Source organism: Telopea speciosissima, chromosome 5 (genome assembly GCF_018873765.1).
Source record: "Telopea speciosissima isolate NSW1024214 ecotype Mountain lineage chromosome 5, Tspe_v1, whole genome shotgun sequence".
Lineage (NCBI taxonomy): Eukaryota > Viridiplantae > Streptophyta > Magnoliopsida > Proteales > Proteaceae > Telopea > Telopea speciosissima.
Genome location: NC_057920.1, coordinates 14,534,089 through 14,550,579, shown reverse-complemented (window position 1 = coordinate 14,550,579; position 16,491 = coordinate 14,534,089). Strand labels below are relative to the sequence as shown.

Sequence of the window (16,491 nt, the reverse complement as noted above, 5' to 3'; positions counted from 1 at the left end):
GGTGGAGAGCATAAGCATTAATATTTTTCCTCTCTCTCTCTCTCTCCTCTCGCCTTCCAGGGACCTCCATCAAATCTAGAAGCGCGCTGTGATTATTTCAAGTGGGCCAATTCAAAATCTGGGAAGAAATGAAGATGGTTGACTGTCTTATTGTTTTGACTTTCAAAGCATATCCAGTTTGCCTTCTGGATTATAGTTGAGAATCTGATGTCATTCTTACTTGAAATATTTTTCCAAAGATATTGCTATTGATGAAGATCATCTAACATTCTCCGTGCGATACATTTAGTACAGGCATTCATGGAGCTATTTTGCAGAATGAGGTCTGGTGTTCACTCTTGGTTTAGTCTTTGCTGCATTTTGGCGACGAGGGACCATGATGGTTTCCAAGGATATTGTCGCATGTAGTTGGATAATGCAAGTTTGTTATGCTAAACTTAAAATGTAGGTATTTAAAGCATAATGTTAATCTGTAACAATTCATTATGGGAAACAATTCAAGTTATGGTGTGTAATTATGTTAGATACAATTGAAGACACAAATTCATTGTGGGAAACCTGGATTTGGTCTCTTAATTATTTGCATCAAGAAATGTTGCACATGAGAGTTCTATTGCTTTTATGCCAATTAGGCAAACTTCTCAAGTGAAGGAGAGGTGAGAAAGCAGGGTGGGAGGTTAATTTATGCTTGTGCATGTGTGCCTTTCTTCAAAATTCTCTTTGGTTGTACCATGTTTAGTTGCATGATCCATCATCTGTGCTGTCCAGATTCTGGATGGTGATGCTAACCATCATCATCTTCATCACATCTTTTATTAAAACCTAATGGCTTTCTATTGAATGTTTGGTGAGAGGAGCCCCCATGTCATACTAGGCAAACCCCACGAATCCTTATGTAGGTAAAATACTTGGCTTGCATTCTTTTTCTCATTAATTCTAGTTTTGATCTTCTCAACTTATTCCTGTCTGTGTAGGGCGTGTAAGGATGATGGAGGGGCATGAGAACTCATAGAAGAAAATTTATTGCTTTATTTCAGGGACCTGCATTTAATCTAGAAGCAAACTGCGGAATTACTTCGAAGGGGCAATTTTGAAATCCTTGAAGAAATGAAGACGGTGCTGAATCTAGGTGGTGTGGCCTCACTCTGTTTCTTTGATATGGTATCTTATCCTATTAATAAGGTCCTAATTTAGAGGCTCTTTCAGGGACTAACTTTTCTTTTATGGGTTGGTAAATTGGTATCTATCATCCCCTTTTACTGTTCAGGAAACATTCCATGGTTCACATTTTAACTTTGCCTCATGTAAATTGGACCTTTATCCGCTGCTGTAACTGGAGCACTGCTGTGTGCATCGTGCGGTGCAGCAGCGGCCATGTGTGCACAATGGGGCCCGCTGTGCACACATGGCCGCTGCTACGCCGCACGATGCAGACAGCAGCGCTCTAGTTACAGCAGCGGATAAAAATTCATGTAAATTACCAGTTCTCTTTCAAAAAATAATTTGAGCGAAGCACTCCAGTTGAACCACGAATTAAATCCATTGGATGATCGAATTGGTCCTTTTGGTGTGCATCACATGGATTTTCAAGTCAATCCATTTTGTTACCAAAAGAAAAAAAAAAAACCCAATCCATTTGATGGGGTGAGGGAAATAAATGGGTGGGTGAAAATTTTTGTAATCATTATTTCACATGATGTTGTACATAATTTTAATATATATTAAAATTTTTTTTTTTGGGTAAACTGTTATTTTATTGCAAGGGAAGGCAAGTAGAACTCATGGCTTCTTTACACAAGTCCAGGAGCCAAGGAGAAGAATTCGGCCAGATTGTCTTACTTGCCAAAGACTCGGCCTTCTGAGCTAGAGAATGAGTAACACCATTTGCTCCCCTAGGAATAAAGGAGAGAGCATTCCCTAAATCTAGGAATAAGGGAAGAGGTTTCCTTTCATGTTAGATTGGGAAGCTCCATTAATAAGAAAGTGGGAGAAGGATTTGTTCACTAAGGCTATTTTTGGAAGCCAAGAAAAGAAAAACTTCAAAAATTTTTGAATTTGAGGAGAAAGATACATAAAACAATCATTGTATCATTTGAGGAGAGAGCGGTCATGGGAAGGAATTGATCTCCGATCTCCACTTTGTTGCCATGGGGGTCTATAATCCCTTAAATATCACTTTCCTATGTGTCCAAGTTCCTTTTGTTAGAAAAGTAAAATACATGTACCAAATATGGTAAGAGTTTTAAATGGATTATACAATCATGATTACAAAATTTTTAAAAGTGATTTTACTTCTTTTCACTTCTCTTTACTTCCAACTAGATGGAGCCTAATTGCATCTTCCTCCATGGCATTGTATTTTTCTGATAGAAATAAAACTGTGTTAAACAACTATAGAGCTACAATAGCATCTAAAATGAAATAAGAAAAGAGTTTTTTTTTCTCTCAATGAAAAAACTAAGGAAACAGAATTCATCCACCAAAATACTAAGGCCTAGTTGAATGGATGAAATTTTGCTGCTACACCTGTAGTAGGAATGTTCATGCTGCAAGGTTGGTAGCCAAGAAAATGGGATCTAAAAAGGTATTTTAGAAAATACTAAAACCTAGGAGGATATTTATGAACCCAAAAGGAGAAGTGAATTATTCCATTTCATTGGCTGCCAGCCTTGTAGCAGGAACATTCCTGCTACAAGTGTAGCAGCAGAATTTTTTCCTAGTCGAACATAGCATAACTAACAATCAAGTGAACAGCTATATCAATGTCTCTATAAACTCAAATAAAGTCCATGGAATGGAAAAAAAGAACAAGGCGTGAAAAAAACTAAAATGTCAAGGAGGGGGGAAAAAAAAAGGGCGGGGGTTGGTCTAGATCCTCACCAATGATGTTTAACCACAAGAATTGGAGAGAAACTATTTTGTGTGGGGGAGGGGGAGGGGGAGGGGGGGGGGTAGGGAGAGAATCCGGATCAGCTACCCACACGGGGAAGGGTGGGGACAGATCTGACCCCTCCATGGGGCATGGGTCCCACACCCCCATGGAGGGTTCAGATCTATCCCCACTCGTCCCTATGTGGGTAGCAGATCTGAATTCGAGGGGAGAGGGGGTTGTTTTACTTTGGCTTCTGGAAGTGTTCTCAGTTTGTCAAATATTGTAGACATTATTTCGATATCATTTATTCATAGTTTGATTTTCAATATATTGATAGACAAGGTTTTAAGTATCAGTATCGGGTATCGTATCAAAAGAATGATTTTAAGAGATGCATCATACCGTATTGGAGAGACGCAAGATACGTTAAAGATATATATGAAATAGTCAAGAAATGTCTAGAAACGCTTAAGATCTGCAAAATACAATTTTGAAATATAAAAACTATAAATAAGTAATATGTAAAATATATCATGTATAAAAAAAAGAATAAAGTATTACGAGACAAATGTATTAAATTGGTTATATATAAAGGATCGAAGTTTCTTATTTCAAAAAGTGTTGTTATTGCAATCAAATAATTATCCAAGAGACTCTGATATTAAAAGAAAAGAAACTATGATATTGATTTACGAGCTGGATTTCCAATGATTTTGTAAGAGCTGGCAATTAAAAAAACAAAGAAATAGAGGAAGGCAACTACTGTGAAAGTGTCAAGTAGACGGGGAAGACAAAAGAATAGAATTGTAGTGATTGGAGTAATGGAAGCACTGAATAGGGCTTGGGTTTTGATCTTACATGTGGACATGATGCATAATTTTCAGCTCTGAGCTGAACAATATAATATAAGGGAGTGGAGTTTTTGCATATTATAACCAATGAAGGGTTGAAAAATGATATCGTCCATATGTGGCCTACATGAAGCCCACATTGTTAGAATATGAGAGACTCTTGGGAGGTTGGGGTGGAAGGAGGCCACACCCATTACACAATGGAGGGAAAATGATCACCCCACCCCCCATGAAAGACAGAATTTTTATCCCTCAAGATGCCAGCATGTGCGCTTTCATTGGCTAGCCCTTGCGTTCCTTCACAAAACGCATTCCCATAAAAAAATCTACATAAGGTCAGTGTTGCAATCTCTTTTGCATATAAATTATGCTTATCCTCGTTTGGCTTTTCATTTATAATTTTTTTATTTTTGAAAAAATAAAAAATAAAACCCTACAATAATGAATCATATAAGGTGGATTGAAGTCTTAGCCGATATGTTCTAATAATACCAGTCAGATTAACAGTTCTTCTCTAACACCACCCTAACTTATTTTAAGATAGGGAGAATGTTCTCTGTGCCGCAGTGCAGGCTATGCCCAAGCACATGGGCCTGCCACTCAGGGGGCAAAGTGGTCATTGCGCCCACCCCCATGTGCCTGACGCAACCTGCGCTGCGGCACAGAGAACATCGCCCCTTTAAGATAATGCCATCGTATAGTAGGTATAAGTTGTTTGAGCTAGCAGTGTAGGCCTCTCTCTCTCTCTCTCTCTCTCTCTCTCTCTCTGTCTTCACCCTTTCCCTCCTATCTACGTCTACCCATTTTATTGACCAACCAAGTGCCTTTCTCATTGGTCCCCACCACGCCAGCTCAGAGACTTTCCAATTATTGACTTATTTTCTCTATTAATGAATGAGTTTTAGACCTAATACACTGCTTTGCATTAAAAAGAAAGAAAACACCAACCAACTCATAGACTACCATAGATAACCAAACACGTGGCCCAATTCAAGAAAAGAGATCGATCCTAGAACCCACAGGATTGGCCATGGTGGCCCAGACAGAGCCCACCCATCTCAATTATGGTTACAAACATCCAACATATCATCATATGATAAGATAAGCCTTCAACATCTAGAGGGTTGGGGGCCAAACAAAGAAACTGTGTCCTTAATTTGCAAAATTTCAAAATCAGTAATAATTTTCCTCAATTCTCTACGTTTCCATGTCTTCCAATAAATCCATCTTTCTATTTCTCACCCCATAGCAGAAGAACAAGAATCAGAAATTGGAGATATTCTTCTTTCTCTTCTTCTTCTTCCCCTAATTCTGGATAATGGGTGGCCAAGTTTCCAAACAGGTACAGCGTAGAAAGGTGCTCTCCACCGAAAAGAAGCTTCTCACTAGTCTGCAACACAACTCCGGCAATGAATTCCCTGGTTCAGACTACCGTCCACCCGATAGAAAGAATTGGATGCAAGGCCTTGACCCTCAGAGACTTCACATAAACCAGATCGTTTGGCCAGGTACCCATGACTCAGCAACTAACAAGATCGGAATTCCATGCATCTCTCGTCCTTTCGCCCAATGCCAAAAGCTCTCCATCTACCATCAACTCGTCAGGGGAACCCGAGTCCTCGACATCCGAGTCCAAGAAGATCGCCGAGTCTGCCACGGTATCCTTAAAACTTACACCGTCGATGTTGTCATCAATGATATCAAGAAATTCCTAGGGGAGACCCAATCGGAGATCATAATCCTTGAGATTCGAACCGAGTTCGGCCACCAAGATCCGCCCGAGTTCGATAAGTACTTAGTGGATCAACTCGGTGAGTTCTTGATCCATCAGGACGACGGGGTATTTGAGAAGCCCGTGTCCGAGTTGCTACCCAAGCGAGTTATCTGTGTATGGAAACCAAGGAATTCGCCTCCACCGAAAGCTAAGGATCCATTGTGGAGTTCAGGGTACTTGAAGGACAATTGGATCGACACAGACTTGCCATCGACCAAATTCGATAGTAATCTGAAGCATTTGAGTGAGCAACAGGTAGTGTTGAAGAGGAGATTCTTCTATAGAGTGGAGAACACAGTGACACCACAAGCCGATAACCCTGTCTTGTGTGTGAAGCCTGTGACCCGTAGGATCCATGGCTATGCAAGGCTCTTCATTGCTCAGTGCTGCTCTAATGGTTGTGCAGATCGGTTGCAGATCTTCTCAACAGATTTTATTGATGAAGATTTCGTTGATGCTTGTGTTGGCTTTACACATGCTAGAGTTGAAGGGAAGGCCTGAGACTGTTTTAGGATCTTCTTACTTCTTTTAATTCTTCCGTCTACTACTCCTCATCACCAGCTTAATTGGTCTTTTCTTTTTGTTTGTAAAAGATGTGAGATGCCTTATCCTCCATTGTTGATTTAAGGGTGGTTGCTTGTAGATAAATTTGGGATTTGTGAAGTTAATTAATTGGCTTGAAAAAATCTTCTGCATTTCTACCTTTCTTTATTTCTTTCTTTAACCTCTTCAGAAGCTGGATATCAAACACAATCCCAGCAAAAATTGGTGGAACAGTGATTTGGATGAAGGAGGAGTTGCATCTGCAAACTAACAATTAATGGATGTGGGAATTAGATGGCATGTACCATCCATTAATCAAGAGTGATGTGGACTCATGGGGCTATTATAAAGATGTGGGTGATGGTTATAGAACATGCATGCATGGTCCATATATCAAATGGTGGGGTAATTCAATAGGGATTAATTTCTTAATTCAACTTGTCCAAAAAGTCTAGTTCCTGTGCTTGATAATTGCATTTGGTTCGATCACTTTATGTGGCTGAAATGAAATTTGCTTTCAAGTATGTGATCGCTTTGTAGTGCGCAAGAGATAGGGTCTCAAAGTTAATTATGAGTGTCTACCACTTTTAACTTAGCAAGTATTTTGTGATGGGATTCTACTGTGAATTGTATGAGATTTGAGAAGAACATTCCTTTAAATTAACGATTAGCAAATAAATGAGGCTCACAAGAGTGACAAGACTACTACTTGAAAGCTAAGCTTGGTCAAGAGAAAAAAGTGGTTGAATAAAGATCATATAACCATAAGATCCATGGACATCTAGGATGATTTCCCATAGGGCTTAGTTTTATCCAGAATAATATGGGTCCGGGGGATTTTTCTCCAGCGGAGATGCATTGGAGTTGGCATGCCCTGATACCATTTGTTGGGATTTGGTAAAACTCATCCTTAAAAGCTAGTTGTTGAGTAGAGAGTGCCCAAGTCTTCACATCAAACTACTCGCATCCAATGTTAGGATAATTGCTTTCTTGTTGAACCCAACAAATCTCACCTCTTATTGGAAATGCAAGAAAACAAGTCTTTCAATTGATTTTAGTTTCAGTTTAATTTGGTTAATACTACAGGAGAAAAGGGTAACGTTGGTGGTTTTCTGTTTACATCTTAGTCAAACCAATACGGGGAAAACTGATTCCAAGAAGAAAGAAGATTACCAAAAATTGATGTTGGACAAGTGAGAGTTGGATTTGATTTAGGTAAAACGACCAGCCCTTCCGCATCTGATGACATTAGCAGGAATAGGAGCTTCATCTTGGATTGGTATGGTTGAAGGGTTATCCTGCCCAACCCCCTTCACTCTGATGTATAGTTCTTGGCCAAGGTACCATTTATCTGCTTCTTGAGATCTCACATTCCACATCCCTTGATTGTCCAATTCCACCATTATCGCTGTCCATGAATTTGGGTACACCTGCCCAGTCGCCAAACCAATTTAGAATAAGATAATACTCAAATCGTACATTCATGATTCAGGTATTAACACAAACACCTTATGCTCAAGCTCAAACCTGGATCGTAGAGCGGGAAATTGCATCGACCAGGTTATACGTTGATCGTCTACTGTCATCCCAGTTCCCCTCATCCATCCTATCACAACCAATTGAGAGTTTTCAATAAAAAAGATGATCAAATCAATATGAAGCAAAAAACTATTCTTCACTCACTCTGTCACTCACCCAACAACAAAGAAGTTGTAGCCATCGATGTGCCAAGTTTGCAAGATTGGTAGGGGATTCTGAAACACAATGTGAATGAAATTTCGGTATTTGAGGTCAATAACGGAGGTCCCCAATGCTGGGTATCGACCATCTGGTGTCTTAGGAATGGAATCTGTGTTGAAGACATCGTTAAGCTGGAAATAGTCTGCTAGCTTCAATGGCGTATCTGGGTGGACAAATGAGATGCCATTCACTGTGTAACGCTGATGATTTCCTATGATTGCCATGTCATTCTCGAGAATGATGTTCTGTGATACATGGATTTGGCCGTAATGAAAGGAGCCCTGTGGGTTTGGTCGTGCTGCTCCCACTGATAAGTCCCACCTGTAGAAAGAAGCAAAGTTAGACAAACAAGCAAGAGATCACCTGGGCTGGGCCTGGGCCTGGGTTATACGTACCTTATTGAACGGGCTTGTTCCATAGAGTATCTAAAATCAAATGGTCCAGGACCAGGTGGAAATGGGCCTATTGGATTTGCTTGAGACCCTGGATACTGTATAATGGCGATACCGGCAAGTTCAGGAATGATGAACCGGGAGGTTGCAACCATGTAATATGACCTCCCAGATGATTGATTAGCAGTGACGAGGACTGAGTAGGATTGGCCAACGTGGATGTCGAGATTCACGTAATACTGTTTCAAGGTGTAGGATCCCTCTGTCTCAACCAATAGCATCAGGTGGTCTTGAATTCTAAAGTTCACAGATGTTTTCAAGCCCACGTTTGAGATTCTTAGCCGATAGGTAGCTCCTGTAACCAAACACCAGTGTTATTTTCACTACTTTCTACCTTGCTTTCAGATACTCTATTACTGGTATGATACAATATAGATGTGTGAATGGGAGGATGGGAGTATTGTGCAGTGCCCCACACAAAATGCCAGGTTGTGCTGGGCCTCAGGTCAGCCAAACCCTCAAAGCTTCTGTGAGTAGCATCAATTTATATGGGCCCGGGCCCAAGTACAATCCTAATGGGTCGGTTCAATTCAATTTCAGCCGGGCTGAATAGGTTTTGATCCAGTACTAGTCAAACCGAAGCTGAACGATCAAGGTAAAGTTTGATTTTGGTCTGGTCAATTTTGGGTTGGATTAATGAGGTCTTATCAGTCCGGTATTGGGCGTGTGTGTGTGTGCAAATTACAGTTCTTATCGGTTTTTCCAGCCTTTTCCGGTTTTTGGTTTTGGTCGGTCCATTTGATCTGGTTGGTTTATGTTATATCAATTTCTAAGAAGCCCAAACCAAAGCTGGACAGATATACATTCGATTCTGTTGGTTTCAACCGGTTAGATCCGTTTGAGATGGAATCTGAGACCCCTAACCCTATCTGTGGTTGAACTTCGGAATCTCAATGAACCAGTTCTGGGTTGGATTCAGCATCCCAGTCCCAGGTATCCGGTCTTGGACCGTATTCTATGTGTTTGGTTTGGGTCTTGTTTAGTCCAGGCCCAAAATGCGATAGATGACCATGGACCTGACCCACCAAAATAGAATAAATCAACATTTGTACTTTACAAATCTAAATTCAGAGAAATCTGTTCTCTGGTTATCATTTAAAATGACATTAATAGTAATAACTGTTAATCAAAATTTTTTGTGGGTAGTACTCTTAATCAAATTGGGTTCTCACAAACTGTGAATGAAGGACCAGGACTGAACCTGATTCTCAATTCCTCAGAAATTAACAAAAACCCCCTCCCCTTCAAAAACACAAGGAGGAGGGGTTGGGGACATGGATTGGATCGGTCGATTCACTCGGATTGAATTGAATTGGTATCGACTGAGACTGATCTCAAATATTGATTGATTCGTTACCAATCCACTGGTACAACCCAAGGGTAAAAACAGGTAGCAGAAATCGATTTTCATTAAAAAGCAGGGCAATTTCATGCGATCAAATTGGTCCAGAGCGATCCAGATCGGTATCGGCCAAGAGTGATCCCGATCCAATACCTTAAACCATGGTTGGGGAGGAAGGATCCAAGCCTAAGAATCAAGAGACATATTTACCTGGTCGAAATGCGAAATTTGTTTGGTAGGGACCAACGCCATTAATGAGAATCCCATCAGGTGTGGGTAAATAGTTGCCACGATCAAGTGAAGCCCTCAACTCCTGTGAATCAAATACACCCATTAACCATTTTCTTCCTCTCAAGAAACAGATCAGATCCAAGGTTTAAAGAACAAAAAAAAGCCTACCCGGTTGTCTGCATTGTACCAATCTCCGATCAAGACATTGAATTCTTGGTGGGGAGGAGAGAAGGGAACCGGAATTACGACCCGATTGTTGATATGGACTGCTCCATACCCACCCGAAGCTTTCTGAAGAAGTAGCGAAGGGAAATAGAAAAAGCTTCCAATCTGATCCTTCACTTGAAAACTATAAGTCCAGTTCTTCCCCGGCGCTATTGGGCAGTTCGTCCCTTCCACTCCGTCCTGCCATGAATTCCTCCTCTGTTGCACTCCATTCCTAAATATATAGTTTTTAGAGAACATAAATTAGAGAAAAGACTTGAATTAATCACAATTTAACATCCAAATTAACTTAAAACTTAATTACCATGTGAGAAGGAACGGCTCGGGCAGATCGTTTCGAACATTGATGTTCAAGATGTCGTTGGTGGTGGCGTTTAACGTCGGACCAGGAAACTGGCCATTGATCGTAATCACCGGTTTGGATATTCCAAGAGGAGCCAGTGGAGTGTAAGAAACTGTCCAATCGAAGTGAAAATGAGGATTGTCGGCAATGGCGAATCCAATTAGCAGGAAAAGTAGAAGTTGTCTGAAGATTGATTCCATGATCAAAGTAAGGGAAGCCCAGATGAACCAAACAGTTACAGAAAACCCTAAGAAGACAATCTATGAATTGAAGTATCTTGATGAGAAGCGTTATCTTTCTTTAAAGATTCGATAATGCTAGAAAACTGAAAAAGATTCAAGAATGTTGCAGAAAGATAAAGGTCTGAAAAGAAAGGAAGAGAGAAATTAAAAGAGATAGAGAAGGGGGAGGGGGTTTGGGAATAAAGAGTAAAGAGAGAAGTGGTTAAAGAAGAAGAAGAGGAGGAGGAGAAGAAGCTTCAGTCCTACGTTTTTGTTTGCCGGTGGTGGTGGTGTGGCTTGTGAATAGAGGAGAGATACTTAGTTAGGTTGTTCACGTGGGCCATGCAAGTGAGAGAACTGATCGAGACAAGCGAATTATAGAGAGATAAAGCCAGCCAAGGCTTAAGTGTGTGCGTTTTTTTTTTTTTATAAAATTAATTGTGTGCGATCGAATCTTTATCCCATCCAGTTCTCTGCCCAGCCAGTTTCAGGTCGTCTAATAAGGTGGCTGGAATGATCATCCTACCCTTGTCCAAACACTCTGTTTGAATGGAGTCCATCACCTCCTAATGGAGGAATTGAGAAACTGCACCGAACAGGGAACTAGAGGAGATAATTTTCCCATCAAGATCAAGAGTTTAACAAGTCATTCATGTTTCTCTCTCAATTTTCAATCCGTAACCAACACAAAGAACTGGAGAAGCGAATAAAGATTCTGGAGTATGTTTATTATGTTTATGCAAAATTTAATCTGGTCCAACGGTATTGGAACTTTAAGGTTTGGAAGCTTAAAAGTTAAACCCTTCTCTTTCAAATTTCTTCTTATATGCTTTTTTTTTTTTTTGCCTTTTTATTTTAGATTTGGGGGATTTTGTTTTGGGTTTAGGAAAATAAAAGCCACATGAGAATTAGGGTTTTGAACCCTTGATTGTGAGGATTGCTTTAGTTATTTGAGGTCTCGCTCAATCGTTGATTGAAGGAATCCTTTCATTTGCAAGAGAACACATGTTCAAGTGACATATTCCTTTAGAGGTATTGTGTTTGGGATTTTGCTCCTTTGGACCTCTACAGTGCGAGGGTGAGCTAGAAGATGTCCGACACACTCCCAGATAAGGGTACAAGCCTACTCCCAGAGCTCGACATGTAGACAAGATACTATTCAAATGGTGAGGATGGATACGTACAGCCGAGTTAGATGCAAATGTGATGGAGAGAAGGTTTTTTAGCTCGATAGTGCACATCCATCATCGTCATCCAAACAGCACCTCGGCCACATGTCAAGTTTGGGGGTGTCTTGGAAATCTTCCAACGCACCTCTATGCCGTAGAGTAGCCAGATCCTTGTGTTCGTGGTACTAAGAGGTAACCCTTAATCACGGTGCTTTGTGTTTCAATTGTGATTGCCCTAATGCGAGTGAGGAACAATTTGTAATTGCAAATTTTGATTCGGGATCATCCTCGCCAACACTAATAGGGCCGGCCATTAGTGCTGTTCCGAAAACTACAATTAGTCATTCTGACACTCGATCAAAAAGAAGGTGTTGTTGTTCTTAGTTTTGTTGTTTGCCATTCCTTAGGTTCTTTGGCATAAAAAGAAGAAAGATTCCTACCAATGCCCATCTCTTAAAATTTCTTTCCCCTTATTTTGTTTTGTCTCTTAATAAATTTCACATTTTTTTTTTTTAAATTTATAGGAAAGAATCAGCAAAAGAGGGTGGTGGTGTGCAGGTTCCAGCCGTGGGCCAGTCTCCGGGTATGTGGGCTTAGTGTAAATACGGATAAAAACCCATCAAAGGGTCACATTATCCTAGGTAGATCTCTCAAGGGTATTTTTTTTTATCTTCAATGTTCAATCTCTTTTGCTTTCTCTGTATATTAGTATCTCCACTTTTCTATCAATCATGTTTGTTTGATTCTATCAAAAAAAAAAAAAAAGTTGGTTTGATTCTTGTTCCAACAGTAGGGGTTACTATGGATGAAGCAACTCAATAAAAAATGTAGCAACTCAAAAGGTGGAGCGGGGCCTTTCAGATTTGCTAATAATCATCATCACCTTTACAAAGCACCCCGACCCAACCGGACTCGGCTCATGTTCACGTATGAAAACATTCTAAGATTGCAAGCCATCTAGATGGAATCCAGAATCCACTCTTTCTTTGGTTCCATTTGGATCATTTACACGCATATGAGAATGTTCTCATACATGAACATGAGCCGAACTCGACCTTACCACCGCAACTCCCTCTGTTGCCTACCACACCATCTTCTCATCTCTCTCTCTCTCTCTCTCTCAATTGAGGTAGAACAACTTACATTTTCCTGATAGAAATCAGATCAACATTTCCATCGATCACATCCTTTGGGCCTTTCCTGGCTCTGGCACGCCCCGCATCCAACCACACATGTGTAATCGAAATTATCACCAACATGGTGATGGTGGTGATGGTGGTGGCATTATCGCTGTGGTGGTGTTGCAACTGTTGATTGTGGTAAGAGCTCAAACTGCTTCCACGCGTTACCCCTAACATAATGTATCAAAAATGTGAGATACCCCCAATATAATATATCAAACTTGAGGTACCCAGGTACAATTTTTTTCTAAAAGTTAAGCACCTCAAATGAAATTTACACTTTATTTATTTAGTGGAGACCTCACATAGTCTACCAGCGGGAATTCTCAATTACATCTTCAAAAGTTCCAAACCATAAAAAGACTCCCCTAGGAATTTTTATCCTATGCAGTTACTGCACGGTGTTGTAGGTACTGCATCGTGCGGCGGCTGCAGAGGCCATGTACACTATGTGGGGCCCGCTGTGTCACATGGCTTTTGCTGCACCGCACGATCCAGTACTGCACCATGTAGTTATAGGAGAGGATAACAATCCCTCCCCTAGGGCATAAGCATGATTAGCTCGTAGATCTGTGAGTTTATTACTCTCTCTATAGACATATTGGGACCCAATGTCCATTGTCCCATGGTCTCCTCTATAAATCTTGTGGGTCAGTGAGTAGGTTCTCTTTTTCTACTTCCTAGTATGGAGATTTTATACTATGTAACTGGCAAAATATCTAACCACCTTCTTCATGGAAGAGAGTTTTGCTACAAAAATCTATAACCATATGATAAGGGGTTCATGAAAGAGTATAATTATTTTTTTTTTTGTTTACACGCATTCTTTCATTCTATATAAGTTTAACTATTGAAAATGGAGAAGATATTCGCACATGGGAAATTCTCCTATCAACTCCATCAAATAGAAGAGGCAGGGGTGTTTATGTCATTTCAGATGCACGTTTATCCCAATCTAACACATCAACAGGTGAGCGATTAAGGAGTCTGGTAAAATACCAATTACTTTTTTTTTTTTTTTTTTTTGGGGGGGGGGGGTGTTGTGGTTTAAATAATTCCTACTTTACGAATAAAGTTTATTGAAATCTTGCCTGGTCCAAAGCCTCTTGATTTGGCCATGATAGAGGGGCTGGCTGTGAGGCCATTCATTTCATTTGGAAAATAGATTTAGCCAACAAGTCAGGCCTTTGGGCCTGCTTTAGCTAACCATGTTAAAGGAGACTTGGGCTTATCCTCATCTGGCCCAAGTCTTAGCTTGGGCAATTGATGGTCCAAAGTATCAATAGGACTTGTGATTGCAACAAGCTTATAAAGCAGGATAAGGTAAATATTTATTCTTGTACTAATGTTTAAAAGCAATATATGTCACAAAAGGCATAAAGAACTGGTTAATTTTAAAGTATTCTCGAATTCTTACAGTAATTAATTAGTTTTGTTTTCAAACGGGTAATCTGTCTTCCTATTAAACTTGACATTTCATTGAAGGAGGATGAAAATTTATCCAGATGATCAAAAAATTTTAATAACTTGATAGCCGATAATAATGGAACAGAAGGTACTGTCTGTAGAAAGCGAGAAACTAAACCGATGCAGAAAATAATGAAAATTACAAACAAACAATCACACAATCGAACACAAAAATTTAGGTAGTTTGGCAATATTGCCTTGGTCGACGTTAGATGAGATCTGCTTCAATATCGATTAAAGAGAAAAAGCCCTCGCTACAAATATACAGTGAAACTCTATATAGGTAATATACCAAAATACCCATATAGCCCTAAAAACATTTTCTGGAAGGCCTGGCCAACCCTGATTCCCTGCATGTACCCGCCAATTCGTTGAGACCTCCAGTAACAAAGATAACAAGTAAAGTGTATTGATTCTTTTGGGCCTCAAGTCCTGAGGGCTTTTGGCCCGTATGACCTCTTAACAGCCCTTTGGAATCATCAGCCCACTAATTTAAGGGATGAAAAAGCAAGACATCATACCCCCGGCCAACATCATCTTTGCCTTGAACATTTGGTTTAGGGTCCTCCATCAATTAACTCCCCAAGATCATGATAACTTGATTTGTAATTTTATAGTATAGGTGATATATAGTCCTCCAAACTGTTGCAGTGTTAGATAAAAATCTTTGGAATAAAATCCAGATTGTAAACTATACAGTGAAATCAGAACACGTTATAATAGCATTCATGATAACGTGTGATTAGAAATGTCATTTTGTATTGAAAAATCAGCTCATATGGTTTTTCATGGCTTTTTCTCTAATTCAACATGTGTATGCAATTCTTCCTTCAAAGACTTGCTCTATGTGGTAGTCCGCTGAGGTTGGATGAAAATGAAAACCTAAACTGCGTTTGGATGCATAAAAAAAAAAAAAAAAAAAAAATTTAATGAATTCTTTTTTATTTATTTTCTTCCCATATATAGCTAGCTTCTGAGGTTATCATATGACGCTTCAAGATGGGAGTCACCATGATCCTTTCAAATCTTAATGCCCAACTGTGGCATCAGAGGCCATGGCAGCAAGTAAGTTCTAATTGAAAAAAACAAAAAAAAATTTTAAAATGGGGTTAAGAAAGGATGGAAAGCAAGTGTCGAACACACGAACCACAAAAAAACTATGATTTTTGTGATCTTTTGAGACTAAGACATGTTGGAGAGCCATAGACTTGACTCCACCGTCACTCTTGCAAGGATTTATTTTAAGAAATTGAAAGTTGTTAAAACTGACTCTTGGTTTCCTTGAGAGGTCTCAAACATATTACCCTTTTCAAGTGGCACAAGAGGCAGAAATTCTCTATATAGAAAGAGAAACTTAATTGGTAGAGACTTGATGATCGAATTGGATTTTCTATCTCTCTGCTCAGCAAGTCCAATTGGATTGACGTAATATCGTGATGATCGAACTTAGTAAGCATATATTGTTATCAAATTCAAATTCTAGAACCACCTGGTGGTACTAGAAGTTGCTATTTCTTTATTCTAGATTCTAAAGATTCCTATATCTTCTATACTGAAATTCGATGGCACCTATCTGGTTTTCCCTTCTGGAATGAATTAGGCAAAAAAAAATAAAAAATAAAAAATAAAAAAAGAATCATGCATTGATTTGAGGTGACAAATTCTTTGGCTTCATTGATGAGTTAAGACTGTGAATTTGGTTTCATATTATCAAACGAGAATCTTGATCGATGGGACAATGTCTAAAAAATATCTTTTAAGTTTCCCACCCATTAATATCTAACCATAATCGTACATTGATGCTCTATGACCCGTTGGTAATGGTATTGTTTTGTCTAGGCACGAACATGTTGTGCATGACAGAACAATTCCTACACAACAGGAAACCACAAATAATGCAATTGATTCTATTTTCCATCTTCTTATTTGGATGGTGCTGTCCTCTTAACTTTTACGTTTCAAAAACCTTAATCTCATGATTTGGCCCTACGAATCATGGTTTTAGGGATCTCGGAAGTGGATCGATGGAATGGCTTGATCCGAATCGATGTGAGCTGTTAGGGTTTAGGGTTTAAGCACA

At 39.6% G+C, this 16,491-nt stretch overlaps 3 protein-coding genes across 6 annotated transcripts in view; 2 read left to right on the top strand and 1 right to left on the bottom strand.

The window, feature by feature from the left end:
• The window catches only part of LOC122662333 (DNA-(apurinic or apyrimidinic site) endonuclease 2), a 34,964-nt gene extending 33,835 nt beyond the window's left edge, over window positions 1-1,129 (top strand). For 2 of the 4 annotated variants that reach the window (XM_043857935.1, XM_043857932.1), the window contains one exon: window positions 61-206. In XM_043857935.1, coding sequence (XP_043713870.1) covers window positions 61-132 — 72 coding nt within the window. In that variant the 3' untranslated portion in view covers window positions 133-206. Of the gene's footprint in view, window positions 1-60; window positions 207-237; window positions 313-1,037 lie in introns of those variants that run through there. The other 2 variants (XM_043857933.1, XM_043857934.1) reach the window with 2 other exon arrangements.
• A 3,844-nt stretch (window positions 1,130-4,973) lies between these two features.
• LOC122662727 (PI-PLC X-box domain-containing protein DDB_G0293730-like) lies at window positions 4,974-6,013 on the top strand. The gene has a single exon (XM_043858446.1). It carries the CDS (start codon window positions 5,042-5,044, stop codon window positions 5,996-5,998), a length of 957 nt encoding a protein of 318 aa, XP_043714381.1. The 5' UTR covers window positions 4,974-5,041; the 3' UTR covers window positions 5,999-6,013.
• A 1,111-nt stretch (window positions 6,014-7,124) lies between these two features.
• Window positions 7,125-10,828, bottom strand: LOC122660976 (monocopper oxidase-like protein SKU5). The gene is made up of 7 exons (XM_043856248.1): window positions 10,335-10,828; window positions 9,974-10,244; window positions 9,785-9,887; window positions 8,176-8,527; window positions 7,736-8,101; window positions 7,568-7,646; window positions 7,125-7,470 (listed from the first exon to the last, which is right to left on the bottom strand). Exons 1-7 carry the CDS (start codon window positions 10,571-10,573, stop codon window positions 7,252-7,254), a joined length of 1,629 nt encoding a protein of 542 aa, XP_043712183.1. The 5' UTR covers window positions 10,574-10,828; the 3' UTR covers window positions 7,125-7,251.
• Between the last annotated feature and the right edge of the window lie 5,663 nt (window positions 10,829-16,491).

Excerpts from the sequence above, each read along its gene's own strand:
- LOC122662727 (XM_043858446.1), top strand. The coding sequence starts at position 5,042 with ATGGGTGGCCAAGTTTCCAAACAGGTACAGCGTAGAAAGGTGCTCTCC.
- LOC122660976 (XM_043856248.1), bottom strand. The coding sequence starts at position 10,573 with ATGGAATCAATCTTCAGACAACTTCTACTTTTCCTGCTAATTGGATTC. Across the intron at positions 8,528-9,784 it reads AAATTTCGCATTTCGACCAG|GAGCTACCTATCGGCTAAGA; the intron begins GTAAATATGTCT and ends GTTTGGTTACAG. Across the intron at positions 7,647-7,735 it reads TACAACTTCTTTGTTGTTGG|GATGGATGAGGGGAACTGGG; the intron begins GTGAGTGACAGA and ends TGGTTGTGATAG.